Source organism: Podarcis vaucheri, assembly GCF_965113315.1.
Source record: "Podarcis vaucheri genome assembly, chromosome: 8".
NCBI classification, from domain to species: domain Eukaryota; kingdom Metazoa; phylum Chordata; class Lepidosauria; order Squamata; family Lacertidae; genus Podarcis; species Podarcis vaucheri.
In genome coordinates, this window is record NC_138766.1 from 64,878,143 (window position 1) to 64,901,977 (window position 23,835).

The following is a 23,835-nucleotide window of genomic DNA, read 5'->3' on the forward strand; positions in this document are numbered from 1 at the left end:
ATTTAAACCTGTCAACAAACCAAAAGCCCGGGGGCAGGGGGAGGAATAGTTTAGAATTGATCTGTTAATAAACTTGACTGCAGCTGTTAAAGAGGCCATCCAGAACTAAACTGGGTATGGAAGGATGCCAGCATTACACTGGTATGTTTTATATATGCTGTAAGGTAAAGGGGAAAATGTAAAGGACCCCTGGAAAGTTAAGTCCAGTCAAAGGTGACTATGGGGTTACAGCACTCATCTCAGTTTTCAGGCTGATGGAGCTGGGGTTTGTCCACAGACAGCTTTCCTGGTCATGTGGCCAGCATAACCAAACCACTTCTGGCGCAATGGAACACCATGATGGAAACCAGAGCACATGGAAATGCCGTTTACCTTTCTGCCACAGCTATATATGTTGGAAGCTGCCCAGAGCGGCTGGGGAAACCCAGCCAGATGGGCGGGGAATGAATAAAATTATTATTATTATAAAGCCAAAAGAAATTCTCATACAGAGCTTTTCTAAACAGATGCATAAAACAAAAACTGTTGTTATTTTTTTAAGCTTCAGTGACTGAGAATTATGCAAAATTTCAAACACAATGAGGTATTTCAGTACAAATCTTATTTTGATTCTACGTAGTTTAGTCCAAAGAAACGTACCTTAATATTTAATTAGTGAAGGATTTAACCATAAATTATTACAGTGAAATCCAGGCATGTATCTAATAATGGACGCTTGAATAATCACATTTAATCTGAAGTATGTGCAACAATTAATGCTTTCATACCTACTAAGTAACGCAAATCCACACCCAAGCTAGTAGGCAGGTTGCTTTTCCAGTTGTTTCAACTCCTCCCCCCACACGTCCATTTTACAACAAGCACTAGACTCCAAGTAGTCCTAATCCAATGTTAGCACAATATTAGGTCCCATGTAAATGGGCAGGAACAGCGATAGTGCAAAGGTGATGAGACAAAGGCCCTGTGGTGGGGTTTGAAGAGAGACTTCTCACATTAAGAAGGTAGGCCACAATGCATGGGGCTTTTTAAGACGCACAGAGCAACGAGAGAGGGGCAAGGTGAGAATAACAGTTACCTTCCAATCTACCTAACCTGTTTTCATAGAATCATAGAATTGTAGAGTTGGAAGTGGCCCCGAGAGTCATTTAGTCCACCTCCCTGCAATGCAGGAATCTTGCCCACAGCTGTCCGTGGGTGGGCTCGAACCACCAACCTTCTGGTTAACAGTCAGACACACTGACCCATCGGGCTATGGAGACCTGTCATTGTGAACAACTCCCTGGTCCTGAATGAGGTAACTGTGCCCCTGAAGGACCAGGTGCGCAGCCTGGGAGTCATTTTGGACTCACAGCTGTCCATGGAGGCACAGGTCAAATCTGTGTCCAGGGCAGCTGTTTACCAGCTCCATCTGGTACGCAGGCTGAGACCCTATCTGCCTGCGGACTGTCTCGCCAGAGTGGTGCATGCTCTGGTTATCTCTCACTTGGACTACTGCAATGCACTCTATGTGGGGCTACCTTTGAAGGTGACCCAGAAACTACAACTAATCCAGAATGCGGCAGCTAGACTGGTGACTTGGAGCAGCCGCCGAGACCACATAACACCGGTCTTGAAAGACCTACACTGGCTCCCAGTGCGTTTCTGAGCACAATTTAAAGTGTTGGTGTTGACCTTTAAAGCCCTAAACGGCCTCGGTCCAGTATACCTGAAGGAGTGTCTCCACCTCCATCGTTCTGCCCGGACACTGAGGTCCAGCTCCAAGGGCCTTCTGGCGGTTCCCTCATTGCGAGAAGCAAAGTTACAGGGAACCAGGCAGAGGGCCTTCTCGGTAGTGGCACCCGCCCTGTGGAACGTCCTCCCATCAGATGTCAAAGAGAAAAACAACTACCAGACTTTTAGAAGACATCTGAAGGCAGCCCTGTTTAGGGGAGCTTTTAATGTTTAATAGATTACTGTATTTTAATATTCTGTTGGAAGCCACCCAGAGTGGCTGGGCAAACCTAGCCAGATGGGCGGGGTATAAATAATAAATTATTATTATTATTATTATTATTATATAAGAGCATAAGAAGTGCCTGCTGGATCAGGCCAACGATCCAGAATCCTGCTCTCACAGTGGTGAACCAGATGCCTATGGGAAGCATGCAAACACCCCTCTGCCCATCTGCAACTCCCAGAAACTGGCATCCAGGGAGCTACTGCCTCTGACAATGAAGATGGAACAAGTCACCCATGACTAGTAAGAGTGTTTGTACACAGTTGAAGGGAGAAGTAGCAGAGTGACCTCTGGAATGGTGCTAATATACAAAAATCTCCTGCAATAAAAGGCAGAGAAAATGCATTCCAAGCCAACATTAACATTTCGCGCACCGTGACAAAACATGGAATGTAGATTTTAAAAAGCCAAGGAGCAAGTTAGCTAAGCTCCAGACTCTTTTAAACCCAGCATTATTTTGCAACAGACGACCAAAAAAAGATGTTGTCATGTCCAAAGGTTTATTTGCCCCAGATGGTTTCATACAGTCCTGCAGAGATCTTTGTCCTCACCCCCTAAAACACAAAGCGACCATTGAAAATTCCGGCACATGAGACTGTGTGTTAACAGCATTAAACGAAGGAGTAGGTGGCACAGAGAAGAACAAAAGAAGCATTCTTCCTACTGAAAGAGCAGACAAAACAAGGCACTTCCAGCAAATAACTGCTGAGCAGAATGTTTCTGAAGATTCCATAAAGCTGACACACTATTATAACATCTGTAACAAGCAAAATACAAAAAGGCACTACTGTACAAACCAATTGCACCTTCCCTCAGTCCAAAGGTCGAACAAAAAGCACAAAAAACACAGAGCCAATGAACTTGGCACAATATTTTCTTTGTTATAAAGTGCATTATTAGGTTCAACACAAATTTTAAAACGAGAGTGAAGCTTATAGTGTGTTCCTGGGTGTACAATATTTTATAAACACACACAAACATAAACTGCAATAAGATTTAGTTATTTAACTGTGCAGAAGTATGGCTTTAATGACTCAAATATCTGTTTATAATACGCATACTTTAAACAGAGCAATTATGCATTAGCAACAAAAGAAAGAGGTAGTGTTCTTTATATAAGGCAAATTTGTTGATTTGGTGATTATGTGGCTGAGTGGCAAAAGTGTAAGGAGATTTAAAGAAAAACAGTTAAAAGACAGCTTTTATATTGTTTTCAAGTGCAGGTGAATGCCCATAGTGTGATATTTCTTTCCGCATTATGAAAACAAATAACATTCCCATTACTGAAAGGTTTAATTTTGGTACTGCAAGCTTTCCTAGATCATTGCATTATAATTTACATATCACTTATTTACATTTATGACTTTAAAAACCACAAGAAATCATATATATTTTCCAAGTCCATATGGCAGAATTATATTTCCCAGAGCAGAAGTTACATGCCTATATAAAGAATCTGAAAATCCAAATACCAAAAAGCTGTCCATACAAAATGTGAAATATTAATAGCAAGCATGTGATATACAACATGCTACATGATTGGTATATCTACATGTGTGGCATTTATCCTTTATATATGGGTACATATAACTTATATACATCACTTAGGATTCCAACTTGACCTGCCTTTAACCAGAGTTTTTTATATATTAATATATATCTCTCATAAGGCTAGATAAAGGCTGAGACAAAGCAGCACTTATATCCTTCCTATGCCATAGGTTTCTCTAGATTGGTTTATGTAAACATTCAAGCTTCTGCCATCTCAGCTTCTGCTTGACAGCTACTATATACTTCTGTTCAATGCAATCCAGACATTGACTTTTTTACACTACTGTAAAGGCAGCTGGTAGCATTTACATCTCTTCATCGGTGGTATACGCTACCTCAGCAACTTCGATTTCCGGCACGTGATTTTCAGCCAATGAACCGCTCCAAGATGTTGCCCGATTCTCTTTCTCAGAACTGTAGAGACAGATCAATATGTTTGACACACTTTTTTTTTTTGGGGGGGGTCATTTCATATCTATCTCATGGTTCTGATCAGCACACTTGGAAAACTAATCTCTTTTACTAAGAGTTTATAGAGGTAGACCCTTGCCCCGCAAAATATGCTAAGCCAGGTTGTTGGTTTTGTGTTTTATGCCGTTTTTTCCCCATTGTTTATATTATTAGTCATGGATACCTAGACCTCTGGGTTAAGGTTGGGTCCAGGCTTGATGAGCCTGGATAGCTCAGTGGGTTAGACCATGGTACTGATAACGCCAAGGTTGCAGGTTCGATCCCTGTATGGACCAGCTGCATATTCCTGCATTGCAGGGGGTTGGACTAGATGACCCTCGGGGCCCCTTCCAACTCTACAGTGCTATAAGGTGGATCACAGATGCATGCCTATCAGATCATTTCATGTTCAACCAGCATGATCCACGTGCAGCTTCTTCAGCATACCTCCTACTGAAGAGGTACAGCCCTCAACTATTATCCTTTTAACCTCAGTTTGGGGCAAGGACTTTTTGAAGGGGAGAAAAAGGCAGGAAACCACAAGTAACATAAATATATTTAATATGTGTGAATTGCATTTGGAATGTGAATGGCACTTCTACAACAGCATATCGCAGGAGACTGTAGAAGTGAAAGGCTTTTCAGAAAATAACCTTAAATAAAACATAGAAAATTTTAGATTGTACCTGTTGTCTTCTTCCAGGGCTCCTTGATCTGCCTCTATTGCAGAGGATTCCACTTCTCCACTGCACTCACTCTCTTGTCCTGACAACTTACGAGACTTCACTTTTCCTAAATTTAAATCCCTGTGTAACGAATTCAAGATACAGCTGATTCGATCCAGAAAATCACTTTCACAAATGTAAGGGGACATTCTATTTAGAGATAGAAGGGAATACACAATTTTTGCTAACTCTCCCTTCTCCCAGTGTTTTCTAGGAGGATACGGGGAACAGGAGGAATTGGTGAAAATTTCCCCACCGCATCTTCAAATGTAATTGTAGCTCCTGCTAAACATTAGTTTAGATCCAATCCAATATAGTTAAGCTAGGAAATAATGAAAAAGCACCTAAGCAGAACTTCTTTTAGAAGACTTTCTACACATAATTATATTTTCATTCCTTTATTAGGTTTAAGACATAATATTGAAATGACACTGATACTAATTAGCAAAGAACTTTCATTACAAATTTTATCTATTTTGTATTGATGCTTCAGCATACTGTTTATCCATTATGCACTGAAAATCTAATTATATTAGATGTTGAAAAAGTATTTTAGATGCTAGACTACAAAATATTTTGGAAAGTACAGTATTTTGTTTGCTATGCATTTGGACAGCTCTTAAGGTTTCATAATCAGATTGCATAGTGGTTCTTGAGATGAAGGAGCAGTTTTTTCTCTCTGTTTGGGTAAGATTGGACGGTCCTTTGAATCAAGATGGCGAACCTTTCAAAACTGCACTGAACCTTTCAAAATGGCACCAATTTTAACTCTGCATTCATTCCCACCCTCCTTAGAATTCCCGGGCAATGTCAGGTACAAGGCCACTAGTAAGCAATAACTATAACATTAGCAGCATCATTTATTTCACCAGATTTCAGGTTCATACTGACAGTAAAATAGAAGTCCTCATCCTCAGGAAACTTTACTAAGGATTTCCTCTTTGTGAGATTGCTACTTGGAAACTGCTCTCCCTCCCATCATTCCTATCCAAAGCAATACGTAGTTAAACTGACTTGCTATATGTGGCCTGCACCAACCTCAATTGTGTCAGAAAGGCTCACATACATGTTAAAGTGTTTTACTTCACACAAGACTTTTTATTTCCTTTTTAAACTGAAGTTTAAAATTACGCAAGAGTTACTCTGGGGGTTATCTCCTGTCTTTCAGGAGAGAATTGAGGGTGGCTAACACCAGTAAAATTACAATAAAAACATAATGGGGGGGGGGGAAGGAGAGACCAATTTAAAATACGGGTTAAAATACAATTTAAAATGCAGCCTCATTTTAATAGTAGCCCATAGATCAAAACCATAAGGGGAGGGACGCATAAGGGTCAGACTGAGTCCAAACCAAAGGCCAGGTGGAACAGCTCTGTCTCGCAGGCCCTGCGGAAAGATGTCAAGTCCCACAGGGCCCTAATCTTTTGTGACAGAGCGTTCCACCAAGTCAGGGCCAGTACTGAAAAGGCCCTGGCCCTAGTTGAGACCAATCTAACCATCTTGCAACTTAGGACCTCCAAAGTGTTCTCATTTGTGGACCTTAAGTTCCTTAGGTCCCGTAGGTACGTTGGTCCTAGGCCGCATAGGGCTTTAAAGGTCAAAACCAGCATTTAAACCTGACCCTGTACTCCACCGAGAGCCAGTGCAGTATGGTTGCAACAAAAAAAGTTTTCAGAAATACATGAATAAGTGCTCATTGTTTTGGGATTAATTTTTAAATTGCACTCTAGTTTCAAGAATTTTCTGTCCACTTACCCCAATTGTTTCTCTATGGCGTCTATGTACACTTCTTTTTCATTTAGCATTTTTTTCAGAGCTTCCACCTCTTTTTGCTTTTCAGCAAGTTCCTTTTGCAGACGGTAGTTTGTTTCTTCTAGGGTCTCGCAGAAAGCCTAGAAGAAAAAGTAAACGATTTTTTTGAAGGCAATAGTTTTGTGTAAGAAATGCAAAGACTTGAGACTGATGATGTTCCCCTACTGCAATAGTTTTAATTTTTAATATGCCTAAAAGCACACAACCTCAATTTTATTTCATTGCACTGAACATTTTTATGTGGCAGTAATGAGGACAAACTGTATCAGTCTGTCATTTTTTATGCAAGCAAAAAACAAAACAAAACTAACCTCATGGTATACAACTAGACAATGGCTCACAAAGGGACCGTCCTAACCCACATTTCAAAATATTTTCAGAATGACAAGCTGTGACCAACCATGCAGCTGAGAATATCTGCATGAGCAGCCACCACAGCTCTGCAGACATGCATCCTGTAGCAACTTTACTATTCATTGCACTGACACATTAAAACAGAACTAGGAAAATGTAAGGGAACTACTATGCCATAACAGAAAAAGCATTGCATCTATTGCAGAATCTTATAGTAACAGCACAATCACGATGAAACACAAAATAACACATATTGGCTTGAATGTGGCTACTGAGAAAGTCCACCAAAAGTTGACATTTTCTGCTAAAGCTAGATAAAAAAGCATAGGCGAAGCACACTGTAATTACTTGAGATTACATCTTGGCACACATGATGCTGTCTTGTTGCCACACCACATAATTCTACAGATCCCCTCATGGGGCTCAGAAGGTCAACTAGAGATTCCCCCCCCCCCCCGCCCCTTGTGACATAGATAAACATTGCAAGTACTGTGGAGCCCCCTCCCCATCAAATACGTTATCTGATGTTAAAAGATTTTATTGCAGAACTTAAGATCCCAAGACTGAACTGCAGCAAAGAGATCAGTACGGTTGCAGTAAGAACACCCACTCCTAAATACACTTATTTGGAAGTAAATTCCACTGATTTTAATGGGATTTATGTCTCAGTAAGTATGTTTAGGATTAAGCCCAATTGGGTTTTTGAGGTAGGAGCTTTTGTAGACATGAGTCCAATGAAAGAGGAAATTGTCTTCAAAAGCTCATGAGCCACTAAGCTAGTTCATCTCCAAGGTGCCACACAGGTCCAATGATACCTTGCCGAGTTTCTAAGGTTAATAGTTACGGTACCTGAAAAGCAAACATCCTGCAAAATTGTTAATTGATATTTTGTAGAACCCTGACTGATGTCACAAGGAGTCATTCAAAGTTACTTCCCTTTCTTTAATGGAACCACTTCTCCAATCTCTAAAAGTGTGTGTGTTTAAAACAGGGTAAAGGAAAAATTAAACCAACATACATGCCACACTTTAACATTTTGGGGGGTGAAATGCTAATAGCTTGCGAGAGGAAATAATATTTGATTCAGTGCTTGGGTACATTGCACATGCTATTGAGACTGTCTCTATAAGAAGTCTTCTTGACTTCCTCTATATTTTTGATAGATATAAGATGCTCTGTAGCTGTGAGCTCTCCTTTACCAACAAAACCACTTGATGCAGAAAATCACAAAGCATGGACTGAGAGCTTACAATTTTTTTCTCTTTAAGAGAAAGCCTGCAATTAACATTAAGAAGTTTGCATTTCATAATTTGTCGCTAACTTCACTAGCAAAACAGCCTATTATGTAATTTGGCAGCGATCCGCATTTGGTTGTGTAGCACATTCAGTTAACCAGGCATCCACCAGGGGATGGTACAGATATAATGCTGCCAATCCCTTAAACTATGGGACAGTTCTGAAGGGACATGCCATTTACTAGAGCCAAAATTTACAGGAATTAAAATACATCAATGGCATTATACTTTGACTGAAACCAAGTTAAAATAGTTAAAGTTGTCCTCTAAAAAGCCAAATTCAAAACACACACACACACAATCTGTATATATTTTGGAATGCTAACAACATTCCAAATGTTTTAACTTAAAAGTAATTTTACCAAGTATTTGAACTGGACATATTAACATAATGTGTTAAGCTGGTTCATATCTGCTAGATGTGAGCCAAAAAAGTCTCTTTCTTTGTTCTTCTGCATGCATTCAGCAAATGGTATTATTATAATTCAGAAAGACTTTTGGATGGGTTCTGCAATAGCTGAAAAATCAGATGCCCAAGGAAAACAAATAAAAAGAATCACATACAATCCGAACAAAATATCCTATTTCAGGTAGGAGGAAATAGCAGTGAGACTGAGCAGTGTAACTGATAAATCATGAAGATACACATATTAATAATATGTGAGAAAATACTTTATGCTAAATATAATTAAACCAGTGAAGGAAAACCCTAAAGTATGATACATGCACAACTGATAAAGCAAAAGGATCAGATCGCAGAGGTAGATTTAAAACAATGCATCAAATATGAGTCATCAATAATTATATACCAGGCAGCAGAATAAAACAATATTCAACACTCGGAGATTGAGAAAATCTGCAGGAAGAATATAGTCAAAAGAAACTTTGAAATTATTTCCTACAACTTCTGCATTCTTTAGGGATGTGGGTGGCGCTGTGGGTTAAACCACAGAGCCTAGGACTTGCCGATCAGAAGCTTGGTGGTTCAAATCCCTGCGACGGGGTGAGCTTCCGTTGCTCGGTCCCTGCTCCTGCCAACCTAGCAGTTCGAAAGCACGTCAAAGTGCAAGTAGATAAATAGGTACCGCTCTGGCGGGAAGGTAAATGGCGTTTCCAGGTGCTGCTCTGGTTTGCCAGAAGTGGCTTAGTCATGCTGGCCACATGACCCGGAAGCTGTACGCCGGCTCCCTTGGTCGATAAAGTGAGATGAGCGCCGCAGCCCCAGAGTCGGTCACGACTGGACCTAATGGTCAGGGGTCCCTTTATCTTTACCTTACCTGCATTCTTTTCCCACCCTTACCTCCCCAGGCTTTCGTGATCTCTGCTCCATAGCTGCCCTGTCTTTCTGCCCTTGGGCTGCTTGTTGTGTAAATGTACAGTCCATAGATTATTCATTCCATGCCTTTTTCTATGTGGCAGACATATATATTTTATGTCCGCCTCAAAGAGAACAGATGCTTCTCCTGTTATAAAGGTACCACATGACAAACATCACATGCAACAGGCCAGTTAAGAGTGTTTTATTCTAACAACAAAATAACTACCTTACACTTACCCTACTCTCTTCAAGGCTATCAAACGGTCCTGGTGGATCATCCAAACAAAGGAACTCCCTCACTGCAAGACTTTGAAATAATGAAAAGAAAGAAAGAAAGAAGTTGGTCTCCAAACAGAACAGCCTAAAGTCAGTGAGAAACAACACAAAACACAGTATTTCTCCGAAAATGAGCAAGTTTGTTTTTATTATAACCAACGTGTAATGTTTCAGTTAGCAGGTACAAATAAATGTTTTCCATACCATTTTCACCCTCCCCAGCAATGGATCCTTGTCTAGTATAAAATGAAATTGTTTAAAACAAAAGACATTCAGGGTGAGGATTTTTTTTTAAAGTTTAAGTTATCCTGGATTTTAAAATCCGATTAACTCCCCAGTAAAAAATAAATAAATCTGAATTAAAATACAGAATGACAACAGCCAGGAGTAAGGGAACCGCTAACTAATCCCATGTCCCAGTGGAGGCTTAGAATTTGCATTTCCCAAATAGCAGATTTCTCTATACTGTACTACATAAGCAAATTGCTTTTGAAACATGAAAACCTTGCTTTTCAAAACAAATGTAAGATAATGATAGTTGCTTTATGCATACCAAACAGGATCTCCCCCATACTCAAACTGAAGATTAATAAAGATTGTCAATAAGCCTTCACCCAGGATTATCGCCTTATCTGTACACTAGACATAACTGTCTGCCTACTTGTTTGGGGTCAATAAAGACTGTTCAAAGGGGAGACGATAGAGAGGCTTGTATAAACTGAGCAAGAATGACCTGCACTGCTGTATTCTGGAAGATGGCTTCGAATTTTTCTCAAGCCATGTCTAGCCTATGTAACTATTCCTAAACTGTCTCTTTTCCAGCATACTTTTGACTAGCAGAAGTTTGTTTGTTTGTTACGGTAAATTTGTACACTGCCCTTCTTTTGAGGATCACAGGGCAGTTCACAACATAAAAATACAAAATGAGAACACAAAACATGTAACAACACAAAAACAAACCAAGTTGTATGTGTCAATTGTGTGGAAGCATCTCTTTTGAGAAGATTAAACTAAGGCTTCAACCAAACATGCAAACAAGTGTGCCTGCTGCTTTAAATACCATAAATATGGAGAACACTTCACATTGCAAATAATTTTTATGAAGGAATTCCTCTCACAGATTTGCCAGTTTACATATGCAAAGTTTGTTTGTTTGTTTTGAAGAAATCAACAACGAAGGACATTGAGCTGCTGGAAATTCTGGAGCAGCAGTCCACACAGGTTGGGACTAAAGAAGCTTGATATTATGAAACATGAAGAAAGCTTGTGGAAAACTGTTCTAACATCACATCTGTAGAATTTCCAGGTTCGTCAGCGAGTTTGTAAGTGAGTGAGAATGTGTCTTTTCCTCTAACATCTATTCAGTCAAATGAACTGTCTAGAAAAAACAGGAACAATGCTTCTTTGCTTCATTTGACAGTTATATCACACCCTTTCCAAACAGTTTTATTTACAGTAGAGCTTCTCTTCATGGTTGAACTGCTGTTTTGAAAAGATGTGGAATGAGATCGCAAATGGCCATCCTCAGAACAGCTTATTATATGAAAGCATTGTTGCTTTCTCCAAGCTTGATTTCACTTGTTCTGTACCTCTTTTAGACCCCGTTACTGAGTGTAAGGAAATTTTTGGCAATATTAAGTTACAAAATGTGAAAAATACTACAAAATGTGTATCTTGTGACTAATGGTATAAAGCTTTTACGTGGAAGAATGATTATAAAAAACATATAACCACTGAATCCAAGCACTTAATAAGATAAATATCAGTTGGTTTTGGGTAGCCTTGGGTAATAAACAAGTACTATATGTGGTTGCAGTTAAGAAACAAAGTTCTTTGTCCACTAGTGGAAAGGGGGGGGGGGGATTCAAGTGTAGGGTTTTGTTAAGTATATTCTCAACTGAGGTTGTAATAACCTAAAAATATACATTGATCTGTGGCCAGAGGCAGTACACCTTTCTGAATACCAGATGTTGGAGACAAAATGCAGTACAAAACAGAAGAGTGCTGCCTTCGTGCAATACTTGCGAGTTTATTAGAATCAGCTGATTGGCAGCTGTTGGAAACAAAATGCTGGTTATCTGTTAGATGCAGGCTGGAGCAAGTCATTTCTTATGCTCCTATGTGTGATTTATATGATTAGGATTGTGATGCAAAAGTTCATTCAAATGCATTTAGAACTTTAATGGAAGCAACAGCAATATTGGATTTCCTCTCCTCTTTCCAAACCATAATGCGGTGCATGTGGGGAAGGGAATTCCATCTTTAACTTACAGGTTTTGATTGAGCAATGCTGTTTACACAGACTCAACTAAGCATTACTATTTTAGCTCTATTGCACTAAGATGGGCAATACTGATAGAAGCAGAAAGTATGCTTCTTCTACAGAAAGCTGCAACTAGAGCAGCAGAAAACGCACATGCACGCTTGCCTTTTATGAACAGCAGAGAACGGAATCCCTTTTTAGATTCTCCTCCAGGATAGGGTGGAGCCACAAATGACTCCGGCCCAGCCTGTCAGAAGAATAAGTAATCCAAGCATCTGCTTTACAGGTTTAACACCTTTCTCCAGTTTCCACAATATGCAAAAAGAAATACTCATGAGCAAATAAAAGGGAAAACACAGCTTGCACAATGTGTATTTCTGATATTCATTGTGAACTTATATCCCTATTAAAAATCATTCCAATGAGGATGTTACTTTAGGATGCAGTTTTACTGTACTCTTATTCATGGCGTTATAAAGTGAAGAATCTCACTAACAAAATCCTGTTTAATATTGGGGCAAGAGAACTGGCTCACAGAGTCTTGAACGAGTGTCGCTACTTTGCATGTCAGGAAGAAACCATTAATGAGAACATTGATTCTGGCATAAGAAGCCCAAGACATCTTGAAAGAATTTGGAAAACTCTACATACTAGTCTATTAGCAATGAAGTGCAGAAGTTAGAAGCAACAGAAAAAGATGAGTTTATTTGTTGCGTCTCAGGACATTTTAGGTTGCATTTTTTTATATAAAAATAAAATCACACACAAACATAATTGCATCAACACTATGCAGTACAAGCTCTTAGCTGAACACTGGGTCTACAACCTATTGTGGAGGAGTTCTATATGGTTCTTGCTGTCACAGCTGCAGCACAGAAGGCTACAATTTCTGTGAGAGACTCCCAACATGCTATCAGATGGCACAAACCTCTAAAGGACAAAAGTTCAAGAAGTTCATATATAACAGAGTTGATAGGAACTGAAAGTACCTGCTAAGAGGCACTTCTGTCACTACTTTTCAGCTGTTATATTGAAGCAGAAGTAGCTAACCTGTGCTCTTAAGATTATGCCCACACCCTATCAGCACTAACCACTGGCAACAACTGGAGAACAACTGCTTAGCCACTCCTGTACTGAAATGTTCAACAATAGTGGCAAAGACAAATTCCACCCCGACCAATTTCTGATCCATTGAGAAATTGTCACGACTTGCGGTCTAGTCCACCCAACCATTCAGGATTCTACTATAATTACCCATCCATAACCAGCCACCATTAACACAAACAAACACACTGAAATGGAACATTTCAGTTTCAAGGTTGGCATTTAGAATTCAATGTACTGCCAAATAGCACACTGCTCATAACATATGTGGTTCAAGATTGCATAAAACTAGAGATTCTATAATTAAAAACAACAACACATGGTTTCGATTGCAATGCCAAGCTCTAAAGCATTCATAAAAGAGTATCTTCAAAATCACCCATCTTAGAAAGCATATAACAAATACAGGCAGAATCAAAGGCATTCCATTCAAATCTGCATTTTAGAGGGTTTAAAAAAAAATCTTCTTCTTATATGTATTTTTAGAAACTGAAAAATAAAATTAACGGATAATCCCCATATTGTAACTCCACATGCTGAATACACAATGCCAAACAGCCAACAGCAGATTTTTTGTATATTTAAAGACTTTAACAACCACCTTCCAAATACATTGCTCTCACAGTGTGATGTATACGGATAATAAATAGAACATAATACTATAGGGGGTTGGACTCGATGGCCCTTGTGGTCTCTTCCAACTCTATGATTCTATGACTACATAAAACTAGAAAATTTAGACACAGTTAAAGTACACATCCTCAATTAAAGCGCAGCAGACTAATCAAAAGTGAAATGAAATAAAAGCATCTCAAAAGTTATCTTAAGAGTTATGTATTTCTTGGGTGAGGCAATTCCACAAATGTGGAGCCGTTATTCATAAGGCCTTGTCTCTGATATCTGTCCATCTTATTGATCAGCCAGAGACCTGGGTTTCAGAATTTGGTCTCAAAGCTTGAGCTGTCTCATACAGGTGCAGGCAGTCCTTTAAATAACTTCGATTCACACCATTTAGGGCATGGGTAGGAAAGCTAAGGCCCAGGGGCTGGATCCGGCCCAATCGCCTTCTAAATCCGGCCCGGGATGGTCCGGGAATCATTGTGTTTTTACCTGAGTAAAATGTGTCCTTTTATTTAAAATGCATCTCTGGGTTATTTGTGGGGCCTGCCTGGTGTTTTTACAAGAGTAGAATATGTCCTTTTATTTAAAATGCATCTCTGGGTTATTTGTGGGGCATAGGAACTTGTTCATTTTTTTTCTTTTCAAAATATAGTCCGGCCCCCCACAAGGTCTGAGGGACAGTGAACTGGTCCCCTGCAGAAAAAGTTTGCTGACCCCAGATTTAGGGTATCTTCTTATCTACACAAATACATTCCTGACTTCCTTTGGCCCTTTCTCTGCATCCCTATCGTGGCAAATCCTGTAATTTAGACAGATTCCACCCTGCTAGCGGCTAGAATGTAGAAGTCTGAAATATTTTTTAAGACCTCTCAAAACTCCTTTTGCAATTTCCAGTCTTAAACACATTTGCCCCTTTGTAACCTAAAATAACGCAAGTTCCTACACTTTTACTAATTTTCAGTTTCAACAGCTTAAAGGTAAAGGTAAAGGTACCCCTGCCCGAACGGGCCAGTCTTGACAGACTCTGGGGTTTGTGCGCCCATCTCACATCTATTGGCCGGGGGCCAGCGCTGTCCGGAGACACTTCCGGGTCACGTGGCCAGCGTGACAAAGCTGCATCTGGCGAGCCAGCGCAGCACACGGAACGCCGTTTACCTTCCCGCTGGTAAGCGGTACCTATTTATCTACTTGCACCCGGGGGTGCTTTCGAACTGCTAGGTTGGCAGGCGCTGGGACCGAACGACGGGAGCGCACCCCGCCGCGGGGATTCGAACTGCCGACCTTTCGATCGGCAAGCCCTAGGCGCTGAGGCTTTAACCCACAGCGCCACCCGCGTCCCTTATATATTGCTTAATTCTGTTGTCTCAGCAGTGCTGGGAGCCAGTGTGGTGTAGTGGTTAAGAGCGGTAGTCACGTAATCTGGGAAACCGGGTTCGCGTCTCCACTCCTCCACATGCAGCTGCTGGGTGACCTTGGGCCAGTCACACTTCTGTGAAGTCTCTCAGCCCCACTCACCTCACAGAGTGTTTGTTGTGGGGGAGGAAGGGAAAGGAGAATGTTAGCCGCTTTGAGACTCCTGAAGGGGAGTGAAAGGCGGGATATCAAATCCAAACTCTTCTTCTTCTTCTTCTTCTTAAAACTAATAACAAAACTTACTTAAAATGCCTAGTGAAGTAAAAAGGCCTCCACTAGGTGTAAGAAGTTCAAAAGGAGAAAGGCCTATTTCATCTCACCTGGGAGAAAGTTCTACAAAATTGGGTCCACAATGCTGAAAATGTGGCTGTGCTTTTGAGCCATCAACGACAACTAACAGCTACTCCTGAAAGGGCTTCAGTGATTAGTCATGGATATATGGAATTAGGTGGTTGTTAAGATTTCCTGGACCACTGTTGTTAAAGTCCTTGTGAATTGATACAAGAATCCTGAACCTGGCCCAGAAACATATGTGCTGGTGTTAGCCTGGGGAGGGTTTCTTTATTCACAGAAAGCAATTTAGTTATTCATTAGTCTAATTCTGGAAAAGCAGGAGTACAATTTAGAATAGTGGGCAGTAGAGCTCAAACCAAGTATTACCAAAAAAGAGCAACAGCTAAAGAGGGTCTTATTCTTTTGTTATCCTGTTAAAATAATCCAAGTGACAGAAGAAGGTGAGAATCACATACCAGTTAGCAATGTCTTTGTGAGCTACTAAATTCTGTAAGAATGCTTGGAGTCCCAGCTGTCTATCTTCCAGAAAATCAGGATTGTAATTATCCTTGAACCAGCGTTTTGGTGGCAGTGCCAATCGGAAACCAGGAAACATATCTTTGAGCTGAAAAAAGTAAACCAAATAGATAGTAAGGAAATACACTTTCTGCATAGATTTAATATATCCCCTTGCTTTTTATCTATTTCTGTCCCTTTGCCTCAGGTTAATGTGCAATGGGTTCTTTTGATTAGATTTTCTCAGCAAAGGGTGGCAGGTCAAGCTGGTTTGAAGAGTAGCAACAACATATCAAATGCAATACCAGTGCGCCAATACCTGAAAACAACCGCTATCTATTAATTCACGTATAGTGAAAATTTGGTGCTTTTTCAAAAAAGCAAAAAATTGTGAAAATTTGAGCCATGCCACTGCACTATTCCTCTGTCTTCTGTGGTACAAACAAATGGCTAGTCAAGAAAGACATTATGGGAATGCATCTTGTTAGAAGAAGGTTTACAACAATAGGCAGATATATATGAATCTTAGCAAATTAGCCTTCTCTTGATTAAGCAAGGGGTAGCATTCAACATTAATGAACATGGAAGTTAAGCCTGTTCATTTTTAATGGGTGTACTCTGAGTAAAACTTAGTTGAGTGCCACCTAAGATTTTGCAGCTCAAACCCGGGGGGGGGGGGGGAGGAAGGTAACCAGAAAAAGTTAAAGGGTTTGCAGGTATTATTTTCGGTGTCAAATATGCAGATCACCCTGTGATCTTCAGATGAAGGGTGGTATAATAATTCAATAAAAAATGTAAATAAATATGGTGCTGGAATGTCTTTTCAAATACCATTTAACATCTCAGTGAACTTACTAGTTCTATGGCAAAGCAATTGCTTGTTTTTCTCATTGTAACTTTTCAAAGTTGGAAGCAAAAATGTTAATCTGGTATACTAATAGCTGGAGATCAAGAATTATATACCTTGTCATTAAGCCTGGAGAAGTCTGTATACCTTCTAAAAACTACCCAGTTTTCCTCTGGATTTTTCTTTACAAGGATTTTGTAAACCTGTTAAATAAAAAAACTATTATAGCAGTTTCAATAAGTTGTGTGAGCATTTTAGTCATATTACACTATAAGTACTAGGAAGCTGACATAACTATTCTTTCAGAAAGGAAGCAAGCGTTATCAAAGTTTGCCTATGTATATATACTAAAGTATAAAAAATGAACAGGTATCTCATGCAAATATAGAACTGGTATTGTTTTACTGCTCCCAGGAGGAACTAGTTCATGGAATTTGGATTTTCTATTTTAAACTATTTTCTCAAAAATAGTGTATTTCAACAAGATACCCTGATCCTACCTACACTGAGTCACTCATCCCAGCTCAGGAGGAACTGGGTAAAGGGGAGACTTGCCTCTGTTCCAAATTCCAGTTGCCTCAATCACATGACCTACCAATCGAGTGGAAGTTAGACTGGCAGAAAGGGTAGTGCAAGTCATACTGTTATAAAGTATTGTTTTCCCTCTGTCACGCTTGGGCTGGCTCTGCTCCTGGATTGAGTTTGGAATGGGGTAATTTATGACATCCTAATTTATGCTGGGTTCCTATAGTTTGGCTTGCACTGTTAATCAGAATCAAGTCTCAAAGATCTGAATACAGTATTGCTTCCCAGTAAATTAAGGTTAGGATTAAAAATCTAATGCATATTCAAAGTATAACCAACAAAAGTATGGTACATTGCAATAATCTGCAATATTAATTTATGATGACTCAGATGAAAGTGAGAACTCGTTGGACTATACCCACCTATTTGGTATCTAAACTAATGGTGCCTGCATATGTCTTCTTCTCCTTTTGTGATTTCAGTGCAGTCCTATACATGTCCATCCAGGAGTGTCCCACTGAGTTCAATGGGTCTTACTTCCAAATAAGTAAGTATATAGGACTGCAGCCTAAATTACCATAAAAATTCCCTTTCTGTGGATGTTTTTGTTTTTTTAAAGTGTTGTTTACACAGAACAACCACTTCAGAAACACAGCCTTGGTTATCCTCAATTGTTGAAGCCAGCTCAGACTGCAAAAAGTAATTAACAACGCTTTATGTAATTCCAGCCATGCTGAAGCTACCCATGTGTATAAAGCTGAGCAAGGTTAAAATTTGCAGAACTGAAAGCATTTATTGTTTTTAGTAGCTCAACAGTGCTGGAATCAGCAACTTTTATACAAGTACAGATGGCTTAATTAATTAATTAGTTTCAAGTATTTATATTCCACTTTTCAATAGAAAAGATCATAAAGCAGTTTAGCAGCTTATAAACAACCAACCAGCAATAGAAATACTGTATGGAAATTATCAGAACCCATAAATTATACAATATATAAAACATCAAACCCTGTGACACAGAATTCCACTCACTCAATACACTTACACCTGCTCAACTTCTATGTCTGCTCACACACCTGTACCTCAATCCATCTACTACACCTGCACACATTCACCCACACTCACACACCACAACTGCAGATGCCAGTAATCCCGAGTGCATACACAAAGGCCAGATCACAACATTGGTAGCCGGATACTATGAGGCAGTCATTGTCCAGAATATGTGTCAAAAACAAGATAGGAATGGTGGTGGGGAATCAAATAGTATGGAAATGGCATCTAGCAGGCAATTCAAGAGCCATTTCAGAAAGCCAGCGAAGAGTCCCATACTTACTGTGCAGCGTGATTAGTATTTTTTAAGGATTCTGTGAATCTTTAAATGATGTGTTACTAGCAAAATTCCTGAAGAAAAAAGCACAACTTACAGTGAATTTTGCCCTCTCTTCCATCACCTCATAACCTAGTATCGTAGGCGTAGCAGGCCGATCTTCCCAGCTCCCAGAGTTTATGTTTTGCTCACTATCTTCTGATGGTTGAGTGCAATATTCCATAGATGTGTTCGTACCTATAAATTTAGTCCTAAGAAGCGGACTATTGCAAGGAGATGAAGTGGCACCAATTGCATCAGGGACACTCCTCTTTTTAAAACTACTGATAGAAGATTCCTCTAGCTGTGCTTTTGAAGAATCTGAACATGTTGAAATGCTCCCAAGAGATGATCTTCTTTGGTTTCTATTCGTGGTAAAACTAGTAGAACTTCCTATAGGTATTGGAACAGGAACATATGGAGTAGCCATCCTTCATTAGCAACTGTAAGAAAGCTTATACTTCTTGACTGTAGAATTTATGGAACTCTCATTTACGTTCCCTTCCGTTATCTGGAAATAAGAGAAAGTAGGTTTTCAAACAAACAAAATTATCATAACCTTATTTAAAACATGGAGATTCCCCTCAATGTATGTATTAAGCAACAACAGAGTATGAATGGCTTTATAAAGAAATGAAAACAGGAAAATAATTTCACACAATCAGAACGTAACTTAGGGTTGCTACATGTCACAAAGTCTTACAAAATGCTTCAGTAAATTCTCACACCCTAGGATGCTGACCTAATCCTGCCTGGTACATCCTTCTTAACTATGAGGTCATCTTCTGCTTCATCCAATTCAAATTATTTTAAATTCCTGCTACTGTCCTCATTTTTTACATGGTCTAGTCCTTTCCCCTGTCCACCCCCTAATATTCTTAATAGGGTATCTTCTGCAGTCTTCAGAGTGTAGCTGGAAGTGGGGAGGCACTCTGCAGTTTGAATCTGAAATTTTAGATGCACTAACAAAATTCCCTGTCACAAAATGCACCTAGAACAATGGGAGCTTTGAACACTGACTAGCATATGCAGAAAGCAAAATCATCCAGCATAGATATTTTGATAAGATGCTGAGTAAAGCGGAAGTATGTTCATTTTAAATGAGCTGGCTATCTGATGTATTATTTAATATAGTTCTACGACATTTCACTGCAAGACTCATTCCATCCAGTGAAAACAGAAAACAAATGAACCTGAGTTTCTGAAGAATAGTTTAACATTTTAATTTTATCCACACTTTTAGTTTCATGCTTTTTGGGAAAAGCAGAAGTTGTATAATTAAACAGTATGATTAGCAAACATAAAGAAGAATAAGCAGCCACACTGATGTTCTTCTCCAAAGTGATTATCTCCTCACAATGATACTACAGAGACTGGATTCCAGGATCTCTGAATCATCAAATGATATTCAACAGCATAAATTATATCAACCAAAATTCCCACTTAAAACTGGAAACACCTGTAATCCAACTACTACATGGACTAAAAAGTCAATAATTTGAAGGTTCACTTTTATGGTTTTCCCAACTCAAGGACTGTATTGACTTAACTGCAGGAAGTAACCTTCTTTATATTATTTTTATTACATTAATTAGTTGCTTTTTCTTGCCAAAGGCAATTCAAAGTAACTTATGGGCAAATGAGCAAACAAACAAAACTCCAAAAGATACATTTAAACCAAACCAAACCAACTTTAAAATAATACATTAAAATACATTTCAAACACCTACAAAAGGCCAGACAGAGGTCAAAGGACTGGTTAAAGAGGAACGTTTTTGCCTGGCGCCTAAAAATCTATATTGATGGCACCAGGTAAGCCTCCTTAGGGAGAGCATTCCATAAACGGAGAGCCACCACTGAAAAGGCCTGTTCTTGTGTTGCCACATGAAGAAGGGCCTCAGATGATGATTGCAGGGTTTGGATTGGTTCATATGGGGAGAGGTGGCCCTTATGGCATTGAGGTCCTGTGCCACATCAGGCTTTATAGGTCAAAACCAGCACGTTGAATTGGGTCCGGAAACTAACTGGCAGTCAGTGCAGTCAGGTCAGGATTGGTATTATATGTTCAAACTGTTTTGCCCCAGTGAGCAACCTGACCACTGAATTTTGCACCAGCTGAAGTTTCTGAACCATCTTCAAAAGCAGTCCCCAGTATGATGCATTGCAGTAATCTAACCTAAAGGCTACCAGAGCACAGACAGCAGAAGTCTGGCTATCCTTGTCCCGATAGGAGCATAGCTGAGCCACCAGCTGAAGCTGATGGAAGGCACTCCACGCCATTGAGACAACCTCAGCCTCAAGCAATAGCAATGGATTCAGGAGTATCCCCAAGCTATATACCCGCTCCTTCGCAGGAAGTGTAACACCATCAAGAGCAGGCAATATTTTCTTTACTACAGTCGTACCTCGTTTTGTGGCCGGGATCCATTCTGGAGCCCCAGCCGCTAGCCAAAAAGGATGCAGGGCAAAGTGCCATGTCTGCACATGCGCATGGAGCTGTTTGCGCTTCTGCGGCATGTGCGAGTGGCAAACCTGGAAGTAACCAGTTCTGGTACTTCCAGGATTGCTGTGGACATTCACTGGAACGGACGCTAGACGAGGCGGACGTTCATGGAGGTATTGCTGTATTTCAACCTAGTTATCTCTTTTTAACCCATTCTCTCTCAGCTATGCTTTCTCTTTTCACCACCATTTTAGTGCAGAGATTAATATGGAAGCAATTGACTGTTGTAACTATAGATGCGACTCAGTAGCAGCAAGCAGGAAAAGGTGCGCTCTGCACCTGACAACCCACTGCAGTGTAGTTGCTGCTCCTTACTGGCAGGGAGAGGAGATGTTGGCACTGTGGGGCACATCAGAAGGAGCATCAGAGTGACTCAACCAGTGCACTTTCACAATGTTGATGCCCCTGTCAACTTGCCTCCTCCTTCCCTGGAAGCAGCACTGACTCCACTACAGGGATGTCATGCGCCCAGTGCTTCCCTTTGGCAAATACTGAGTTCCACCTACAGCCATTTACTCCCACACTAATTTCTGCAGCAAAGTACTTTACTCCCTATTGAAACAGCCATAGGAAAGAACAGGGCAGAAGGAGGTATTGCAGTTCCTTTTTGATTTGTTCACATTCTGGAAAGGCATGTAAAGACTATCCCACAGTACAAATTCCTTGCTGTGAGGGAGGGAGTATTATGGATGATGATACTTAGCTCAACTATTCCTGCCCAGAAGAAAAGAAAAGAGTTATACTCTGTGTGGTTTACATTTGACAACAGTATTTCTACTGCTGTACAGTAGAAATTGTCTTTAAAAACACAATGCTAGCAGCATGTCCAACAGTAATTCTAGCACTAGGCTACCAGTCCTGATGCACCCAGATCAACAGCAATGGTTACTAAGATCTGCAGGTGAAATCCTTCTTGTGGTTCTGTCACCACGGGAGTCCTGCAGTGGGGCATGACAGAGCCTTGTCCATGGTGGCCCCTCAGTTATGGAATTCCATCCCCCTTGAGATAAGGCAAACACCATCTCTGTATTTTGGCACTGCCTAAAGCATACCTTTTTGCCACTGCTTTTGTGGAAAGTTTAGGGTAGTATTTCATTGGCTATTTAGTAATATTTCAAAGTATTATTAACCCTTGTGTTTCAGTTGTGGTTATAAATGAATGAAGTATAAGTAGTGACATAAGCTTTCATGGACAAAAATCCATTTCATTTGATCCATGAAGTATTAACCTAGACTGGCAAAGATAAATACATAACTATAAAGAAAAGAAAGAAAAACCCTACAAAGGGGAAAAGGCCAATGAAAATCAAGAGACCGTCTGTTTGTTAAGATTTATATCCCGCCCTTCAACGTGGTGAAGGGCAGGGTGCAACCCTAACAAGCAAATAAGCCTGAGATGTTTACCAGTTTTTGCATATTCAGTTGCCAGTCCCGTGCATCTGACGAGGCTCCAAAGACCACAAAATTGTAGACCACAATAAAGCCCTTTCGAGGCGCCACAAAACTCTCTCGCTCCCCCTCTTACTTTGGCTGTGGCCATTAGTTATTAGTGGGGCGCTGAAGCCGATTCCTCGAACCGCAGGGAGCAGCAGCCTGCAAACTATCAGCGAGCGAAGGAAGGAAGATTTACGAGGGAAGATTTGTGAGCAACATTCTCCCAGGCCCACCTTCGTTTCCTCGGTGTGCAGTCGACGTGTGAGCCCCTCACCCTCCACCAGGGGCTCGGGACCACCGTCCCCTCCGCTCCACAGCTCAGCCGGTGGAGAAGGAGACGCGCGTTCTCAGGGTCGCGGGTTCGAGTCCCGCGTTGAGCGACAGATCCCTGCCCCGCAAGGGGCTGGACTAGATGACCCTCGCGACCCCTTCCCACTCGACGATCTTCGGTCTGGGCATTTACTCACGCGACGCCTCCTGCCCTTCGCCGGCCGCCCCGGCCCCTGGTCCTCCTTCCCCCGCACTCCGCTTGGCCAGGCGAGGCCAAGGCGCTACAAGGACGCGCTCCCGGCGTCGCCTACCTGTTGCGCGCCGGAGGCACCCTCGCCGGCCGCCCCTGCGGAGTCCCAAGAGGTACGAGCCGCCCACAAGCCGCCGCCACGGTTCCTCAGCCCGTCTCCGACTACAGCTCCCGGGGTGCACCGCGGCCAGACCTGCTCTGCCCCCTCCGCGGACAAAACACCGCCGCTTGAAAGAGGGAAAAAAAAACTTCAAGTCCCGACAAGCAGCGCGGCCAAGCGCGCGACCCGTGAATCGGCGTATTCTGGAAAAGCTGGCTGAAAACATTTCACCTTCCTTCCGCCACCTGTTCCCGCATAGCCTGCTGGGATTTGTAGTTCTGTGGGGAGAGAGAGAGAGAGGTGTTGTGCTACTTCAGGAACAGGTAGTGAGAAAAGACTCGCTGCGCAGCTAAGACTGGCCTAATGCGGTGGTGTTTAACCAAGGGAAGCAGATCCGGCTTTAAAGTTCGCGCGGTTGGCGGCTGTACCCTAAATTCACTTGTCCGCTGGGGAATGCAAGGAAAAGTGTCCCGTCTCCATGTTTTCCTGCCTGCCAAGCAACTGCCGCCTCCTCAAAAAACAAACAAACAAGCCAATCCTCGTGATATTTACTTAAAGTTTCACGACTGC

At 41.0% G+C, this 23,835-nt stretch overlaps 1 protein-coding gene across 3 annotated transcripts; it reads right to left on the reverse strand.

Moving 5' to 3' along the window:
* Window positions 1–2,479: 2,479 nt before the first annotated feature.
* On the reverse strand, window positions 2,480–23,389 carry SNX16 (sorting nexin 16). Of its 3 annotated transcripts, none has more exons than XM_082233951.1 (8): window positions 23,227–23,389; window positions 18,767–19,219; window positions 16,931–17,017; window positions 15,928–16,076; window positions 9,739–9,808; window positions 6,478–6,614; window positions 4,684–4,803; window positions 2,480–3,961 (listed from the first exon to the last, which is right to left on the reverse strand). In XM_082233951.1, exons 2-8 carry the CDS (start codon window positions 19,136–19,138, stop codon window positions 3,853–3,855), a joined length of 1,044 nt encoding a protein of 347 aa, XP_082090077.1. In that variant the 5' UTR covers window positions 19,139–19,219; window positions 23,227–23,389; the 3' UTR covers window positions 2,480–3,852. The 3 variants fall into 3 exon arrangements, with proteins under 3 accessions (XP_082090077.1, XP_082090079.1, XP_082090078.1); XM_082233953.1 differs by lacking the exon at window positions 23,227–23,389 and adding an exon at window positions 23,113–23,135; XM_082233952.1 differs by lacking the exon at window positions 23,227–23,389 and adding an exon at window positions 22,879–23,105.
* Window positions 23,390–23,835: the final 446 nt, after the last annotated feature.